This window comes from Bos taurus, chromosome 14 (genome assembly GCF_002263795.3).
Source record: "Bos taurus isolate L1 Dominette 01449 registration number 42190680 breed Hereford chromosome 14, ARS-UCD2.0, whole genome shotgun sequence".
Classification (NCBI taxonomy): domain Eukaryota; kingdom Metazoa; phylum Chordata; class Mammalia; order Artiodactyla; family Bovidae; genus Bos; species Bos taurus.
Genome location: NC_037341.1, coordinates 21,962,912 through 21,979,946, shown reverse-complemented (window position 1 = coordinate 21,979,946; position 17,035 = coordinate 21,962,912). Strand labels below are relative to the sequence as shown.

Sequence of the window (17,035 nt, the reverse complement as noted above, 5' to 3'; positions counted from 1 at the left end):
ATTATTAACTTGTTTTTGTTTTTTTTAAAGATGGTAACATAAATTATTAATCTACTGAGTTACCATCATAGAAAAATGTTGCCTGCTTTTGAAAGGTTTTCTGCATTCAAGTGCATGCCCCACCGGCTGAGAAGGCAGTGCTTTAGACAAGTTCTAAAGCATTCTAAAGTTCTAACAGTTTTTCTTCACTGAGAAAAGTTCTTAGAACATACTATCTTCTACAAGAAAGAAACCACTTTCTGTGGGAAAAACGTCCCCCACATGCTGATCTTAAACCACCTTGGGGTTTTAGAGTGGTGAGTCCCCTGTGTGTGTCTGCTGTGGAAACTTCCTCTGCTGTGCTCCACTCTCCGAGAGAGAACACAGGGCAGTCCAGTCAGATACATATTCTAGATTCTTCAACAGATGCCCCAAATCTCTTTGTTGAGTACATTGAATAATTTAAAAGGAAATCTTAAGGATCCGTTTATTTCTCAGCTTTAAAGTTTATAGCAGGGCTCCCTTTTGTATCTCACTAACAATTCCTTTTATTTCTTCCATAACCATATTTAGAGAGATTGTCTACTGACAACCTAAATTTACATTAAGTCACCATTTTTTATCTATCATCCATAATTGGCCATCAGAGCCTTTATGTTCTCTGAGCAGTTTGAAGACAGTTGATGTGTGGGAAAAGAGCATGGATTTTGGAGGCAACAGACCTGGATTAAAATCCCAGTTTTGCCATTTAGTAATGGTGTGATGCTGGCCAGGTTATTTATTGACACTTCCAGTCTCTTTATCTTTAAAAATAGGGATGATGATCTCGATTTTAAAGGATCTTGGGACAGTTGATGAATATGGGCGCTCCCAGCACGCCCCTGAGCACGTATGTCCACAAGTTAAGTTGTCTGTATTCTGTGAAGTCCATTTTTAGTATTTGTGATCATGTGCTGGTGTTTAACCTTGTGTGGATGGTAGTATTTGTTTAGGTGTCCTCATAAGGTGCAGCACGTGATGTACATAGTAATCTGTGCAGGAGAATGTGAAGAAGCAAAGTGGGTGTGTGTGTGAGCCCGTGGTTGCATCTGCCTGCCTTGTGTACACACACACTCTTTGTTCTGTTCTCTTGTGAAAGAGACTGACTTCATCTTACTAGTTGACCAGCCTCACTTCAGTAGCGAGTTAACATGCCTGCAGATCTCGGTGGTGAGACCCTTGATGTGTGTGTCTTAAATCTACAGTCTACTGCTAAAAGAATTCATACAGTTGATGTTTTTTCTGTTCTAAAATGAAGAGGCATCTGGAAAACAAGAAAATCAAACAACGAATTGCCTGAAATAAAATTGCTTGTATACATTTTTTTTGTCATTGCCTTGCAGTCCACAAGAATTGGAATGTCAGTGAATGCTATTCGCAAGCAGAGCACAGATGAAGAAGTTACATCTTTAGCAAAGTCCCTCATCAAATCCTGGAAAAAGTTATTAGGTATCTTCCCTTATATATGTTTATGATCTGGTTTATTCAAACATTGAGTTGTTGAATTTTTTTTTTCTTTTAATGAATATAGGTGTTTTGAAATCAGTACTTTATAATCTGGAAGGGGGCTTTAGTCTGACCTTGAGGGTTCTGCTTTTTAAGCTAGTCAGATTTTTTAATACTTATAACTGGATTGCCTCTTTTTCTTTTTTTGCCACTTTATTTTTTAATTGAAGGATAATTGCTTTACAGAGTTTTTTTAATTTCTGTCATACATCAATAAGAATCAGCCATCAGTAGACCCATGTCCCCTCCCTCCCCATCCCACCCTTGTAGATTGTCACAGAGCCCCTGTTTGAGTTCCCCAAGTCATACAGCAAATTCCCATTGGCTATCTATTTTACATATGGTGTTGTAAGTTTCCACATTACTCTCCATACATCTCACCTCCCTCCTCCCCTGGATTGCCTCTTTAAGAAGAAAATTTTTCCCGGAGGGGAAGGTGTCCCACTTTTTGAAAAAAAACTGTTTCTAACTTAGAGAAATTTTTCAAAAATAATAAAAATAATTCACGTGTCATTTTTCTAGGGCATTCATCTTTAATATTTGCCATGTTTCTTTTGTCATAGTCTCTCTTCTCTTTTTATCTTTATGTATATCCTGATGCATACACTTTATTTTTTCCAAACTATTTGAGAATAGGTGGATCTCTCGTCTTTATTTACTCTTTAAAACTTAAGTGTATGTTTTCTTAGAACAAGTTTATTTTCTTATGTAATCCTAATACAGGAAATTCAGGAAATTTAACATTGGTTCAGTTCAGTCGCTCAGTCGTGTCCGACTCTTTGCGACCCCATGAATCGCAGCACAGCAGGCCTCCCTGTCCATCACCAACTCCCGGAGTTCACCCAGACTCATGTCTGTCGAGTCAGTGATGCCATCCAGCCATCTCATCGTCTGTCGTCCCCTTCTCCTCCTGCCCCCAATCCCTCCCAGCATCAGAGTCTTTTCCAATGAGTCAACTCTTCGCATGAGGTGGCCAAAGTACTGGAGTTTCAGCTTTAGCGTCATTCCTTCCAAAGAAAACCCAGGGCTGATCTCCTTCAGAATGGACTGGTTGGATCTCCTTGCAGTCCAAGGGACTCTCAAGAGTCTTCTCCAACACCACAGTTCAAAAGCATCAGTTCTTCAGCACTCAGCCTTCTTCACAGTCCAACTCTCACATCCATACATGACCACAGGAAAAACCATAGCCTTGACTAGACGAACCTTTGTTGGCAAAGTAATGTCTCTGCTTTTCAATATGCTGTCTAGGTTGGTCATAACTTTCCTTCCAAGGAGTAAGCGTCTTTAAATTTCATGGCTGCAGTCACCATCTGCAGTGATTTTGGAGCCCCCCCAAAAAAAGTCTGACACTGTTTCCACTGTTTCCCCATCTATTTCCCATGAAGTGATGGGACCAAATGCCATGATCTTCGTTTTCTGAATGTTGAGCTTTAAGCCAACTTTTTCACTCTCCTCTTTCGCTTTCATCAAGAGGTTTTTTAGTTCCTCTTCACTTTCTGCCATAAGAGTGGTGTCATCTGCATATCTGAGGTGATTGATATTCCTCCCGGCAATCTTGATTCCAGCTTGTGCTTCTTCCAGCCCAGCGTTTCTCATGATGCACTCTGCATATAAGTTAAATAAGCAGGGTGACAATGTACAGCCTTGACATACTCCTTTTCCTATTTGGAACCAGTCTGTTGTTGCATGTCCAGTTCTAACTGTTGCTTCCTGACCTGCATACAAATTTCTCAAGAGGCAGATCAGGTGGTCTGCTATTCCCATCTCTTTCAGAATTTTCCACAGTTGATTGTGATCCACACAGTCAAAGGGTTTGGCATAGTCAATAAAGCAGAAATAGATGTTTTTCTGGAACTCTCTTGCTTTTTCCATGGTCCAGTGGTTGTTGGCAATTTGATCTCTGGTTCCTCTGCCTTTTCTAAAACCAGCTTGTACATCAGGAAGTTCACGGTTCACACATTGCTGAAGCCTGGCTTAGAGAATTTTGAGTATTACTTTACTAGCGTGTGAGATGAGTGCAATTGTGCGGTAGTTTGAGCATTCTTTGGCATTGCTTTTCTTTGGGATTGGAATGAAAACTGACCTTTTCCAGTCCTGTGGCCACTGCTGAGTTTTCCAAATTTGCTGGCATATTGAGTGCAGCACTTTCACAGCATCATCTTTCAGGATTTGAAATAGCTCAACTGGAATTCCATCACCTCCACTAGCTTTGTTCATAGTGATGCTTTCTAAGGCCCACTTGACTTCACATTCCAGGATGTCTGGCTGTAGGTCAGTGATCACACCATCATGATTATCTGGGTCGTGAAGATCTTTTTGTACAGTTCTTCTGTGTATTCTTGCCATCTCTTCTTAATATTTTCTGCTTCTGTTAGGTCCATACCATTTCTGTCCTTTATCGAGCCCATCTTTGCATGAAATGTTCCCTTGGTATCTCTAATTTTCTTGAAGAGATCTCTAGATCTCAAGAGATCCCATTCTGTTGTTTTCCTCTATTTCTTTGCATTGATCGCTGAGGAAGGGTTTCTTATCTCTTCTTGCTATTCTTTGGAACTCTGCATTCAGATGCTTATATCTTTCCTTTTCTCCTTTGCTTTTCGCTTCTCTTCTTTTCACAGCTATTTGTAAGGCCTCCCCAGACAGCCATTTTGCTTTTTTGCATTTCTTTTCCATGGGGATGGTCTTGATCCCTGTCTCCTGTACAATGTCACAAACCTCAGTCCATAGTTCATCAGGCACTCTGTCTATCAGATCTAGGCCCTTAAATCTATTTCTCACTTCCACTGTATAATCATAAGGGATTTGATTTAGGTCATACCTGAATGGTCTAGTGGTTTTCCCTACTTTCTTCAATTTCAGTCTGAATTTGGCAATAAGGAGTTCATGGTCTGAGCCACAGTCAGCTCCTGGTCTTGTTTTTGCTGACTGTATAGAGCTTCTCCATCTTTGGCTGCAAAGAATATAATCAATCTGATTTCGGTGTTGACCATCTGGTGATGTCCATGTATAGAGTCTTCTCTTGTGTTGTTGGAAGAGGGTGTTTGTTATGACCAGTGCATTTTCTTGGCAAAACTCTATTAGTCTTTGCCCTGCTTCATTCCATATTCCAAGGTCAAATTTGCCTGTTACTCCAGGTGTTTCTTGACTTTCTACTTTTGCATTCCAGTCCCCTATAATGAAAAGGACATCTTTTTTGGGTGTTAGTTCTAAAAGATCTTGTAGGTCTTCATAGAACCGTTCAACTTCAGCTTCTGCAGTGTTACTGGTTGGGGCATAGACTTGGATTACTGTGATTTTGAATGGTTTGCCTTGGAAACGAACAGAGATCATTCTGTCGTTTTTGAGATTGCATCCAAGTACTGCATTTCAGACTCTTTTGTTGACCATGATGGCTACTCCATTTCTTCTGAGGGATTCCTGCCCGCAGTGGTAGATATAATGGTCATCTGAGTTAAATTCACCCATTCCAGTCCATTTTAGTTCGCTGCTTCCTAGAAGGTCGACATTCACTCTTGCCATCTCTTGTTTGACCACTTCCAATTTGCCTTGATTCATGGACCTGACATTCCAGGTTCCTATGCAATATTGCTCTTTACAGCATCAGACCTTGCTTCTATCACCAGTCACATCCACAGCTGGGTATTCTTTTTGCTTTGGCTCCATCCCTTCATTCTTTCTGGAGTTATTTCTCCACTGATCTCCAGTAGCATATTGGGCACCTACTGACCTGGGGAGTTCCTCTTTCAGTATCCTATCATTTTGCCTTTTCATACTTTTCATGGGGTTCTCAAGGCAAGAATACTGACATGGTTTGCCATTCCCTTCTCCAGTGGACCACATTCTGTCAGATCTCTTCACCATGACCCGCCCATCTTTGGTTGCCCCACGGGCATGGCTTAGTTTCATTGAATTAGACAAGGCTGTGGTTCTAGTGTGATTAGATTGACTAGTTTTCTGTGAGTATGGTTCCAGTGTGTCTGCCCTCTTTCAACACCTACCCTCTTACTTGGGTTTCTCTTACCTTGGGTATGGGATATCTCTTCACGGCTGCTCCAGCAAAGCGCAGCCACTGCTCCTTACCTTGGACAAGGGGTATCTCCTCACCACCGCCCCTCCTGACCTTCAATGTGGTATAGCTCCTCTAGGCCCTCCTGTGCCCGCGCAGCCACAGTTACCTTAATCTGCAGTGCACTGTTCGTTCCAGTTTTGTCAGTTGTCCCAGTAGTTACTTTTCCAGCTTTTTTCCTCATCCTTAAAATTTTTTTATGTCTTTTCAGTTCAGTCGCTCAATTGTGTCCAAATCTTTGCGACCCCATGAATTTCAGCACGCCGGGCCTCCCTGTCCATCACCAGCTCCCAGAGTTCACTCAAACTCATGTCCATCGAGTCGGTGATGCCATCCAGCCATCTCATCCTCTGTCATCCCCTTCTCCTCCTGCCCCCAATCCCTCCCAGCATCAGAGTCTTTTCCAATGAGTCAACTCTTCGCGTGAGGTGGCCAAAGTATTGGAGTTTCAGCTTTAGCACCATTCCTTCCAAAAAAATCCCAGGGCTGATCTCCTTCAGAATGGACTGGTTGGATCTCCTTGCAGTCCAAGGGACTCTCAAGAGTCTTCTCCAACACCACAGTTCAAAAGCATCAATTCTTCGGCACTCGGCCTTCTTCACAGTCCAACTCTCACATCCATACATGACCACTGGAAAAACCGTAGCCTTGACTAGACGGATCTTTGTTGGCAAAGTAATGTCTCTGCTTTTCAGTATGCTATCTAGGTTGGTCATAACTTTTCTTCCAAGGAGTAAGCGTCTCTTAGGACATGGACTTTTGAAGAACACATGGCCCCTCCTCCCCTCCCTCTGTTGTTGTGTGTGGGGGGCGTTGTCTGTTTTTGGCCTGCGCAGTGCATGTTGCAGGCTCTTAGTTCCCCAACCAGAGACTGGATCTGGGCCCACTGCAGTGAATGCGCTAAGTCCTAACCACTGGACCGCCATGTTCCCTGTTTGGGCTTCATCTGGCATTTTCTCACGACTAGATCCGGTTTTGCGTCCATAGTTGGGGTATTGCGCATGTGTGTTGTGTCCTTCCGGGGTGTGGTGTACAGAGATAGGACGGTATTATTTCTGAGACCGATCCAAGGTGTACAATGAGTCACTGATGATTTTTCCTTGTGTCTGATAGTTCTGTGGGAATCACTTTAAGACCCTGAAACTATGGTGCTCCCTGTCAGACCTTCCCCCACCCCCATTTGGTATCCCCTGATTACTGCCCAAACCATTCTTTCTGGTAACAGTTGAAAAATTAAGATTTTCTAGTTTTTCTACTTTTTCAGTTTTCATACATCATCATTCTGTAAGAAGAACCCTCTTCTTGCCTCTCAGTTCTTGTTCTGTTGTGAGTGTGGACGCATAGGTTCCTGTTCTGTATAATGGATTATAATCCATTCCTGCTCATATTTTGATATTTATATTGTCCCAGGTTTGACCAGTGGGCACCCCTGCAAACTGGCTTCTGTGTCTCTTTGACAAGCTCCTTGCTTTTTTTTGTTGTTGTTTTTAACCTCTTTCCTGCATTCTGGCACCACGCAACATGCTGGACTTATCTGTCCCAGCCCTGGAACCAGCCATTTCCTGAGCAGTTACCAGCCTCATGTGGAGGAGAAAAGAAAAAAAGTGAAGCTTTTAATACTTCATAGATAGCAGCAGTAATAATAAAAGACCTATTACATATAAGAGCTTGGAAACTAGGAACCAAAAATTGTAAAGCCTGTGAAATTTAGAAAGTTCAGCCTTAAGAAAACTAACGAAAAAGAGGATCCTGTATTAGATTCCAAACCAGAAAACATTGCCGTTTAGGTGGTTAGCTAGATTTCTGGGAGATTTCCTCTGCTTCTGGTTAGCACAGTTCTGACACTTAAGACACACCGTGTGTGGGCCTGTATTAATGCACTTAGTCCTCCGGGCTGTCCCGCGTGCTCAGGGCTGCTGTAACCCCACTTTGTGCTGAGATAGTCGAGGGGCTGCTGTAACCCCCACTTTGTGCTGAGACAGTCGAGGGACTGAGAGATCAGGTGCCTTGTTTGTGCGCAGTAGGAGCGGTGCTGAGCGGCTGAGCTAGGGTGTGGTCTGAGCCCTCTGTAGTCAGGCTCTGCTGCGTGGCTCACCACCCTCTACTCAGGTTGGAGTGTTTTTACGACCGTTGCTGCCTCTTACTGCCCTGCCTTCTCAGAGGGCCACCGTAGCGCACACTGCACCATGGCAGCGTTACTGCTCCCTCACCAGCACTGGACCTTGTTAGACGGTACTGCCTGATTGTATTACCTGTCCCTGGTGGCTTAGATGGTGAAGAATCCGCCTGCAGTGTGGGAGACCTGGGCTTGATCCCAGGGTCAGGAAGATCCCTTGGAGAAGGAAATGGCAACCCACTCCAGTATGCTTGCCTAGAGGATGCCGTGGACAGGGGAGCCTGGTAGACTGTACAGTCCATGGCGTTGCAGAGAGTCGGACACAATGCATCATGTGACCTTTCTGAAGCCTTCTACTCCCTGTTGCTGTGGGAACACTTCTTGGTCCTTGCTCTGTTCTGAAATGTCATCGCTGATCCGTGCTTTCTTCCTCACGATACCATAGCATCTTCAGGCCTTCCAGGGAATTATAGAGTAAAGGGGACAATACACTTGGTCTCTGAGAACTGACATGTGTCATGAGGACTGGATTCCCATGATAGTTCTGGAGTTGTGATTGGGACTGTCTTCTGTCAGTCCGTCCCGTCCAGAGTGGCATGTTAGCGTAGGAGCTTAGAGCTGCCTGGGCAGTCCTGCCTCAAGGGTAAATGTTCTTCCGTGTTCTGTACAGAGGGCAGTGGAGAACTGAGTTATTCATGCAGCTCTAGGACTCGGGTAGACCAAACTGGGGTAGTTCACGCAGTGGCTCCAAATATTTCTGAACCCAGCTTCAAAGCTGTTTTGGTTGATATAAACGTGAATGTTTCTTTCCAGTGCTAAACTGTTGCCTTCGTCCAACCTATTTTATGTACTTTTATTTTCCCGTGTCTGATGACTCACTTCTTTTAAGTCTTAAAGCTTATGCTTCATTAGTATTAATAACCTGTATTAGTTTTCAGATTATTTAAGATAGAGGAGATGCTGAGTAGGCCTAACTAATAATCCTGAAGTATATTCTATGAAAATCTTCTTTGTTTACTATCTCTGAAATATTTATTTGTATTTTGAGTACCACCTCAAATTTTTTTACTTCGTGAAAAATTATCAAAACAACATTGTTATATATACTTTGCACTTTAATTTTTTTTAATGTGCAGTGTTTCTTCCATGTACATTTGCTAACAGAATAGCTGCGTAAACTTCATTTACTTGTTAAAAGCTTAGGATTTTATTGTTTTTTTTTTTTTTTTGCATGATAAATAGCTTGATAACATGTAGTAGTCCTGTTTTTTGTTTTGTTTTAACAAGTGCTGAAACAGGAATTTCATAAATTTTCAGATGGACCATCAACAGATAAAGACTCTGAAGAAAAGAAAAAAGATACTGCAGTTACGTCACAGAATAGCCCTGAAGCAAGAGAGGAAAGGTATTTCACTTCATGGGAGCTTGTGTGTTTTGGGAGACAGGGGTCATGGAGACTTCAGAAAACACAAGACTGACCTCAGAAGGCCTGCGGAGTGGCCGCCGGGCCCATGCAGGCTGTGTGTGGAGGCCGGCTGGGTTACCGGCAAGGGCAAGGGGCTGCCTGCCGGCAGGGAGTAGCAAGTGATGTCAGTGGAGTGAAAGGCAGGATTAGTTTGGCAGAACTAATTGGCGGAAATCTTTACTGTGGTAAAAGTTAACTGAAACCAGTCCGAAAATATTTCAGTAAGAATCTAACACAGCAAGTTAATCAGGAGTGGTTGAAGTGATTAGGTTGACTGGAAGAGTTATTAATTGTTGCAATGGTGTTGATATTTTTAGGGAGAAATTAAGAGATGTTTATATTTTCATGACTCCTCATCCCTGTGGTTTTTATCCTGAAGTGGTGTCTCACGTATAAGCCTCACTGGTTGTCTGATTGGAGCAGGGTTTGCCAGCTTTCTCTCTCTGGTTTTGGTCAAGAGCGATCATAGTCTTTGTGCCCTCCTCTACCCCCTCTGCTCATAACTGAGATCCCATCTTTTCATGTGCTGTATTGAGGTGTAATGTGTGTTTTCTGTATTAAAAATATTGTTTAACGTTTAAAAGGAGGATCAAGGTTAAAAAAATAAAAGACTTGTCTCATCTTTACTAAAAGTTTTAACTTTTTTTTAATCTATCTACAGGCAGGTTTTTTCTTTTTCCATTTAAGAGTCACTGGAATACTATTTGATTTATTTAGGCCCAGAATTACTGTTTTTAGAGAGTAATGGTAATGATACTCACTTTAAGAGAGTTTTCCTGACTTCTTTTTTTGTGTGTCTGTGTGTGTGTGTGTGTATATACCAGCAGCTCCAGTGGCAACATGAGCAGCAGAAAGGACGAGACCAATGCCCGGGACACGTACGTCTCATCTTTTCCTCGGGCGCCGAGCACTTCTGATTCTGTGCGGTTAAAGTGCAGGGAGATGCTCGCTGCTGCTCTCCGAACAGGAGGTAAATGTTGTTGCTCAGTCCCTTGACCAAGGCCACCGCTGCCCTGTCGACCTCATTTCATCCTCTGGGTGGGATCCCGATGGCTGCTGCCCCTCACCGCCCAGCCCAGGGAGAGGCTGTTGTGCTGGGCGTTACTGAGAGCAGAGAGGCGCAGGCATCCAGGCCTCTGCTTATTACGTGTGATTCTCAGAAACAATAGGTTCCTTCCTTCTGGTGAATGTTCCCCTGAGTCGTACTCATTTAAACTCTTTTTCACAATCCTTTTTCTCCTTATGTTTAATCTGCAAACTCAGTATCCCCCCCTCAGATTGAGAGTTAATGATACCATATTATTGTCCTGTTGTTAAATGTTACTATGACATACAATAAGTTTTATATTCATAATTTCATTTCCTACTTTTTTAAGTGAGAAAGAGATCTTGGTTTATATATGGGAGCTTTAATTTAATTTAGGGGTATTCATTCCTATGTAAAACTTTGGCTTTAAAGTTTCATATATAGGAATATGTATTTACTGTCTTCTAAAAATGCATCCTTTTCTATTATACTGAGCCCTAGTTAGTATGACCTATTTTTCTTCTTACTCTGCCTTTTCTTTACTCTGTTTCCTTTATTATCTCTTTATGTATATTTTCTTGTTTCTTTCTAGTTTTTTTTGTTCCTTCTGTTACTTTGAACGTTTGCTTAGAAGTCTTCTGAGTGTGTCCATATATGTGATTGGCCAATGAAATGAATGGTTTATTTGCATGGAAGCCTGAGGCAGGAAGGAGACAAGACAGTTCTTTGCATAAGTTTCTCTGCTGTCTGTGGGAACAGCCAGAATTTCTGGAGTTGTGAAATGAGGGGTTGCCTGCTGGATGCATGACTCCCCGACTCCTGAGGGATAAGACATCATCCATGCAGGAGCCCTGTGGACACTAGCTGAATCCAGAGGAGGAGCCGAGGAAGTCACAAAGAAGACCAGATTCTAAGGAAACTATACTGAAAGGATTCTTTGTACAGGGCAAGTGGGGTTGAAGAAATAGGAATACAGTTTAATTGGCTCTGTACTGAAATTTTCTTTTAATATGTTGTAATCATTCATTCATGACACTTCTCTGTGTTTAGATGACTATATCGCCATTGGAGCTGACGAGGAAGAATTGGGATCTCAGATTGAGGAAGATATCCTTTGCGTGTATATTCATATTGGTGTCAAGAACCCAGTAGATTATTTTTTCTTCCTGTAAATAGAAAATCTTATTCTACAGTTTCTGTCTTGATTGTTTTGGTGGGAAAGGGGAAGGCTGTCTGCGACATGTTGTTCTTGTTGTCCTATTATGCAAAAGTAAGATACATAATGGTGACAGTGCTTTTATTTTTCTGCCTTGCACATTGAGACCGTAACGTCTCACGGACACGTGCTAGCGAGTGTAAAGTGGGGTCTCACCTTGTGGGGGTGGGGGGGGCCTCAGCAAAGCATAGAAATCCCCTGAGCTCGTCGTCCTGTGCGTTCACACTGGGTGCCTCAGAAAGAGCTCTGGTGGGGGAGAGCGAGTCTTGCACATGGGTCCAGGGAGCAGGACTATCTGGTGACAGATGACAGTGTACCGCAGGCCTGTCCTGGCAGAGGGGTGGCTGCTCTAGGGCTGGGCCCCTGCTGGAGCCCGTCCTATTGAGAAAAACCGACTGCTAACCTGGCTTCTTGCTGAGCCGGAAGGAGATGAACCTCCAGGCCACTGCAGACTGTCTTCCGAACCTTCTTCTATCAGAAGGCCCTCAAGGGAGCTCTGTGGTCTTTTTGAGGCTTTTAGGATCCTTGGCGGAATGCAGATTTGGGCCAGGGAAAGCATGTATAAATTCAGGCTCTTTTTCTAAAGTTTTCTCACTCAGATTGAATACCTGAGTTACATTTTAAACCCTTTTAATCTGTGTCACTTGGCATTAAACATTGAGAAAGTATTGCTCATTCATAGCATAAAATCACTATTTTTTGCCAGGTACTGATCAGGAAATCAGGCAGAAACAGTGCCTTATTAATTTAATCTGAATTGGAAATACTGCTTAGAAATTTCAGGAATTCTTATCATGGCAGAATAGGAAAAAAATGATCTTAGGACCTTTATAATTTAATCTTTTTCCTTAATGGCCTAGTACCTATCTATCAAGAAATAAGGAACACAGACATGAAATACAAAAATAGAGTACGAAGTAGGATATCAAATCTTAAGGATGCCAAAAATCCAAATTTAAGGAAAAACGTGCTGTGTGGGAACATTCCTCCTGACTTGTTTGCTAGAATGACAGCAGAGGTGAGTGTATTTGAATAGAACATTTCTGTGATGGTATTCCATGATGTCAAGTGTAAAGTCTGTTTAAATCATGAAGTACTGAATAAATACTACATCTGTAATAACTATCCTAATACATTTTTATACACACTATATACAGTATACTAGATAAGAACGTAAGGTGATTGTTAGCATCAGTACTTTGTCCCTTTCATAACTGTACCATGATCTTTGAGTGGTTGCCTTATTAAATTATTGTCAAAAAATAAAAATGTTATTTATTGTAGATTCATGTAGAATCAGAATTAAATTTCTAATTGCAAACAGACTTTGTAACCTCTAAGCTCTTTTCTTGGTTAAATACTATAAGATTGGCTACATCTTATTGACCATCCTTATATTTATTTAGAAAGTGATGGAGAAAATGAAATTCATTGTTTGCTTTTTTTAGATGTAGCTATTCATAGATATAAGCTGAAGTGTGTCTACAGTCTCACTGTCTTACTGAGCATCCAAGTGAATTTGTCTTTCTATATAACTAATGAAAACTGTTATATTTTTAAGATTCATTTTTTAAAACCTCATTAGGATAATTTTAAACTTTCACGAAGTACAGAGCATAGTGTAATGAAGTCCCATCTACCCATCACCTAAGCTTCAAGTATATTAAGTAATTTGTCACTTGTTTATTATCTATCCCTTCTTTGTTTTCTTTCTTTTCCCCTGAATTATTTTCAAGCAAATTCCAGACATTATATCTTTCCACCTCTCTATCCTTGAGAGAAATCTGTAAAAATCTGACATTCTTATGTAACTACACTGTCATCACTGCATCCAGCAAGTCTAATGATGATTCCTTGGTGTATCTGATATCTGGTTTATAGTCATTGTATGTTCCTGGTTGTACATTTACTTTGTATCAGGATCCGAAGTCTAGATGTCACCCTAAGCTTGGTCTCTTAAGACTGTGTATGAACATAGTTAAGTCTCCTTTTCCAGCCCCCTTTTCTTCCATGACATTGACCTATTGAAGAAACTGGTTTATCTCTTGTGTATCTCACACTGAATTGCCCGTTTCTTCCTCATTACACTAATTTTTCTGTCTCCATTCTTTTCTGTGAACTGGAAGCTAGTTTTGTAGGCTTAGATTATATGCAGGTTTAACTTTCCCTGCACAAATGCTTCATCAGTGGTCCTTCTTACTTCATACTACATCACCTCAGGAGACATGTATCTTGTTCTCTTTGGTGTGGAAATTTATCAGGGATTTGTGTACGGACAGTCTCATCCCTTCTCTGTGAGGTTCTCCACTGGCCTTTTACCTGCGTATTCACCCACTGATGATCCTTGCCTGAACTGGTGATGTCATTAGGAGTTGCAAAACAGATTTCTAGAATTGGGAAAGTCCTTTCACCTTTCTTAGCTAGACTTCTTTGATAAAGGAGCACTTGCCCTGAGTTTAAGGCCATTGGTTAGGATAGGAAAGGCAGGTGAGTGTGTAATTCTTCCCTTTGGTTAACAGTTGTCAGAAGGAGTGGTTTATGCCCCACTAACCGCCAATGGGGGCCTTTGTTGCCATTTTTGCACGTGTTTGTGCTCTACTTTTTTAAGTGTCGTTACGGACTTGTGACTTTATTTATCCAGTGGGTTGGTCTTTTCAGTGATTTATCATGATGGCTGAAGAAATTATCTTCTGTCTGGTCAATGGAGCTCTGTCACATAGCCCCTCTGTCCAGTGATGAGCTCACAGTGGTCAGGCAGCTCCCATGCTTCCTGGCACAAGAAGATACTCTGCCTGTCTTGTGCATTTCTTGACTCAAAACTGGAACCAGACATTCCTCTGAGGCCCCTGGTTCCTTTTCTGGCAGAGGAGGTGGGTGCAGTAGTAGAGACCATGGTCTGGATACGCTCATCACTATCGGATTGCATTAGATGCAGTTTTCACATACAGACTTCTGAGTGTTTGGGAAAAATGTAAGAGTAAACAAACTGATGAGTCCTTTGAGGAAAAATAACGATATTTCACTTTCAAAACTTTAAACGTTGATTTTGATCCTGTTGTTGTTTAACTACTGGAGCATAAACAGCATTCTGCATGTGTATAGAAGGTGCCTGTAACTGGGTGGTATTGCTGTCCTTGTGATAGGAGATGGCTAGTGATGAGCTCAAAGAGATGCGGAAAAACTTGACCAAAGAAGCCATCAGAGAGCATCAGATGGCCAAGACAGGCGGAACCCAGACGGACTTGTTCACATGCGGCAAATGTAAAAAGAAGAACTGCACTTACACACAGGTTTGTGACTGTTAAGACTCACTTTCATACTAAGAGGCTTACAACTCCCGTTTCAAGACAAATATCAACTTATTTTCAGTTAGCTGGATTTGTTAGTATTAAGAATGTATCCTTATACTTGAGATCTCTCTCAAAACATATCAAAATAACTTTGTGTTTCTAGTTACAGTCTTATATTAGAGCAGATGTCAAGTTCCTCAGTCACAGAGGATGGGTAAAGGCTCTTGTTGCTGTCTGACTTTTAGAAAGGTTTTGGCAGTTTTTGTCAGAATGAAGTATTTGTAATTTTTATGTTTTTACGAATTTGTAAGAAAACTGGGAGGTCTTTTAATTAGTATTTCTGTGCTTCTTAGTTAATGATGAAAATTTTTCATATTTGTTAGCCATTTATCAGTAGTATATATTAGATTCACCTGGCTTAGACAGTAAAGCATCTGCCTACACTGTGGGAGACCTGGGTTTGATTGCTGGGTCGGAAGATCCCCTGGAGAAGGAAATGGCAACCTACTCCAGTATTCTTGCCTGGAAAACCCCACGGACTGAGGAGCCTGGTAGGCTACAGTCCATGGGGTCGCAAAGAGTTGGACACGACTGAGTGACTTCACTTCACTTCTGTTGGTAGTATAATGTGCAAGTTTGGATGATTTTCCCACTTATCTGGGATAAAGATGAGAAGACAAGGACTTTTGTTTGGAAATGTGTGTTCTTTCCTTATTATTTTGCTAATTTGTTAATAGCTTGTTTTGGACTGTTACATATTTTATTGTGCTACCATTGTAGTTTATGTAGGATATTCTAATTTAGGTTGGATTTTCTGTGTAGTCGCTCAGTTGTGTCCGACTCTTTGCAACCCCATAGACTGTAGCCTACCAGGCCCCTCTGTCCATGGGATTTTCCAGGCAATAGTACTAGAGTGGATTGCCATTTCCTTCTCTAGGGGATCTTCCCAACCCAGGGCGCAAACCCGGGTCTTCCACATTCTAGATAGATGCTTTAAGCAGTGTTTTTCACCCAACTTTGCCATAGGTACAAACACGGAGTGCTGATGAACCCATGACAACGTTTGTCGTCTGCAACGAGTGTGGAAACCGGTGGAAGGTAGGGAGCCTGGGGGTGTCCCGTTTCACCCGGCTCTGTGGGGTGGTTTCTCCCTGGGGTGCTTACACCGGCTCTTCTCTGGGGGCTGTCCCGTGTGTCCCATGCTCACCCTGCCCCATGCTGGGGAGGCCAAGGCTGGCGTCTGTCGTGGATCACACTGTTTGGTACTCTGCTAGAACTAGACGGTGACTTCGGACACTGCCCTCTGCGTGGTCTTGGTGCAGGAGTCACAAGGCCGGATCTTAGAGGTGTAGCTCCTGTGTCGCCATCCTGTGCGCACGCTGTCCTTTCAGGTGCTCCCATGCTTGTTCTTCCGGAACACGTACACGGGTGTATGGTTGCATAAATGTTTATTCTGGAAAAACTACTGTACCTCTTTGAAATCCAGCCCACTGGTTTCAGTGTTTATTCTAGGAAATCCGGATGAGCACTGCCATGATCTGATAGGCTTCTCACGAAGCCTTCTTTTGTGTTGCCTGTGTTCTCCTAAATTAGCCCCACACAGGCAAATAATGTTACATGAATGATTCATTCTTCAGTGATTTCTGTGAGCCACAGAAACATCACACCTAAAACAGAGGTGGGGACACTAGGAGTGTGTGGCTGGGGGCTCCCACAGGAGGAAGGTGGGCTTTGGAGCCAGACATGCTTTGGGCTCCTTTGCCCCTTACTGTTGCTGAACTGTGATATTCTCACAGACAAATATAAATAAGGCCCACAGTACAGGTCATGCTGAGTAGTAGAAATGATAGATTTAAAAGTGCCTGGTCATTGTTGATGCTCCAAAAATGCTTTCTATTTGTGATTAGTTTTGTGTGTGTGTGTGAAAATTCTACAAGCTTCTTTTCAAGTTATTCTTACCTTAGACGTTTCCTTATTTTAAAACAGTCACAGAGGTTAAAGCATTTCCTAAAATCAGAAGTGAACAAAAAAGACAGTGGGAGGAGGGCTCTAGCAGTGTTCCAGGGGTGAGGCCAGCGCCCGTTTCGTTACACACAGCGATTCTGTTCTTGGGCCTGGAGGTTATGGTGCTGACAATGTCTTCATGGCTTGAAGCAGCGTCTCCTGTCTGGAGCTGGCAGTTTCTTTAACTGGTCTACGGGATAGATGTTCATGCTGTTCAATCCTGTTGGGCAAACTTGTTTTTTCCAGTGCTCTCCTGGATTTGTTTAGCATCATGAGGAGGAGGAAGACTGGGCGTATCATAGTTTGTATTGAATACAGGCAGTTTGC

At 42.3% G+C, this 17,035-nt stretch overlaps 1 protein-coding gene across 4 annotated transcripts in view; it reads left to right on the top strand.

Moving 5' to 3' along the window:
- Positions 1 to 17,035, top strand: part of TCEA1 (transcription elongation factor A1) — a 29,000-nt gene that overhangs the window by 10,084 nt on the left and 1,881 nt on the right. Inside the window, exons 3-9 of one of the 4 annotated variants that reach the window (XM_025001453.2) lie at positions 1,362 to 1,467; positions 9,024 to 9,111; positions 9,999 to 10,141; positions 11,249 to 11,305; positions 12,278 to 12,432; positions 14,558 to 14,704; positions 15,731 to 15,802. In XM_025001453.2, coding sequence (XP_024857221.1) covers positions 1,362 to 1,467; positions 9,024 to 9,111; positions 9,999 to 10,141; positions 11,249 to 11,305; positions 12,278 to 12,432; positions 14,558 to 14,704; positions 15,731 to 15,802 — 768 coding nt within the window. 4 annotated transcript variants of the gene reach the window in all.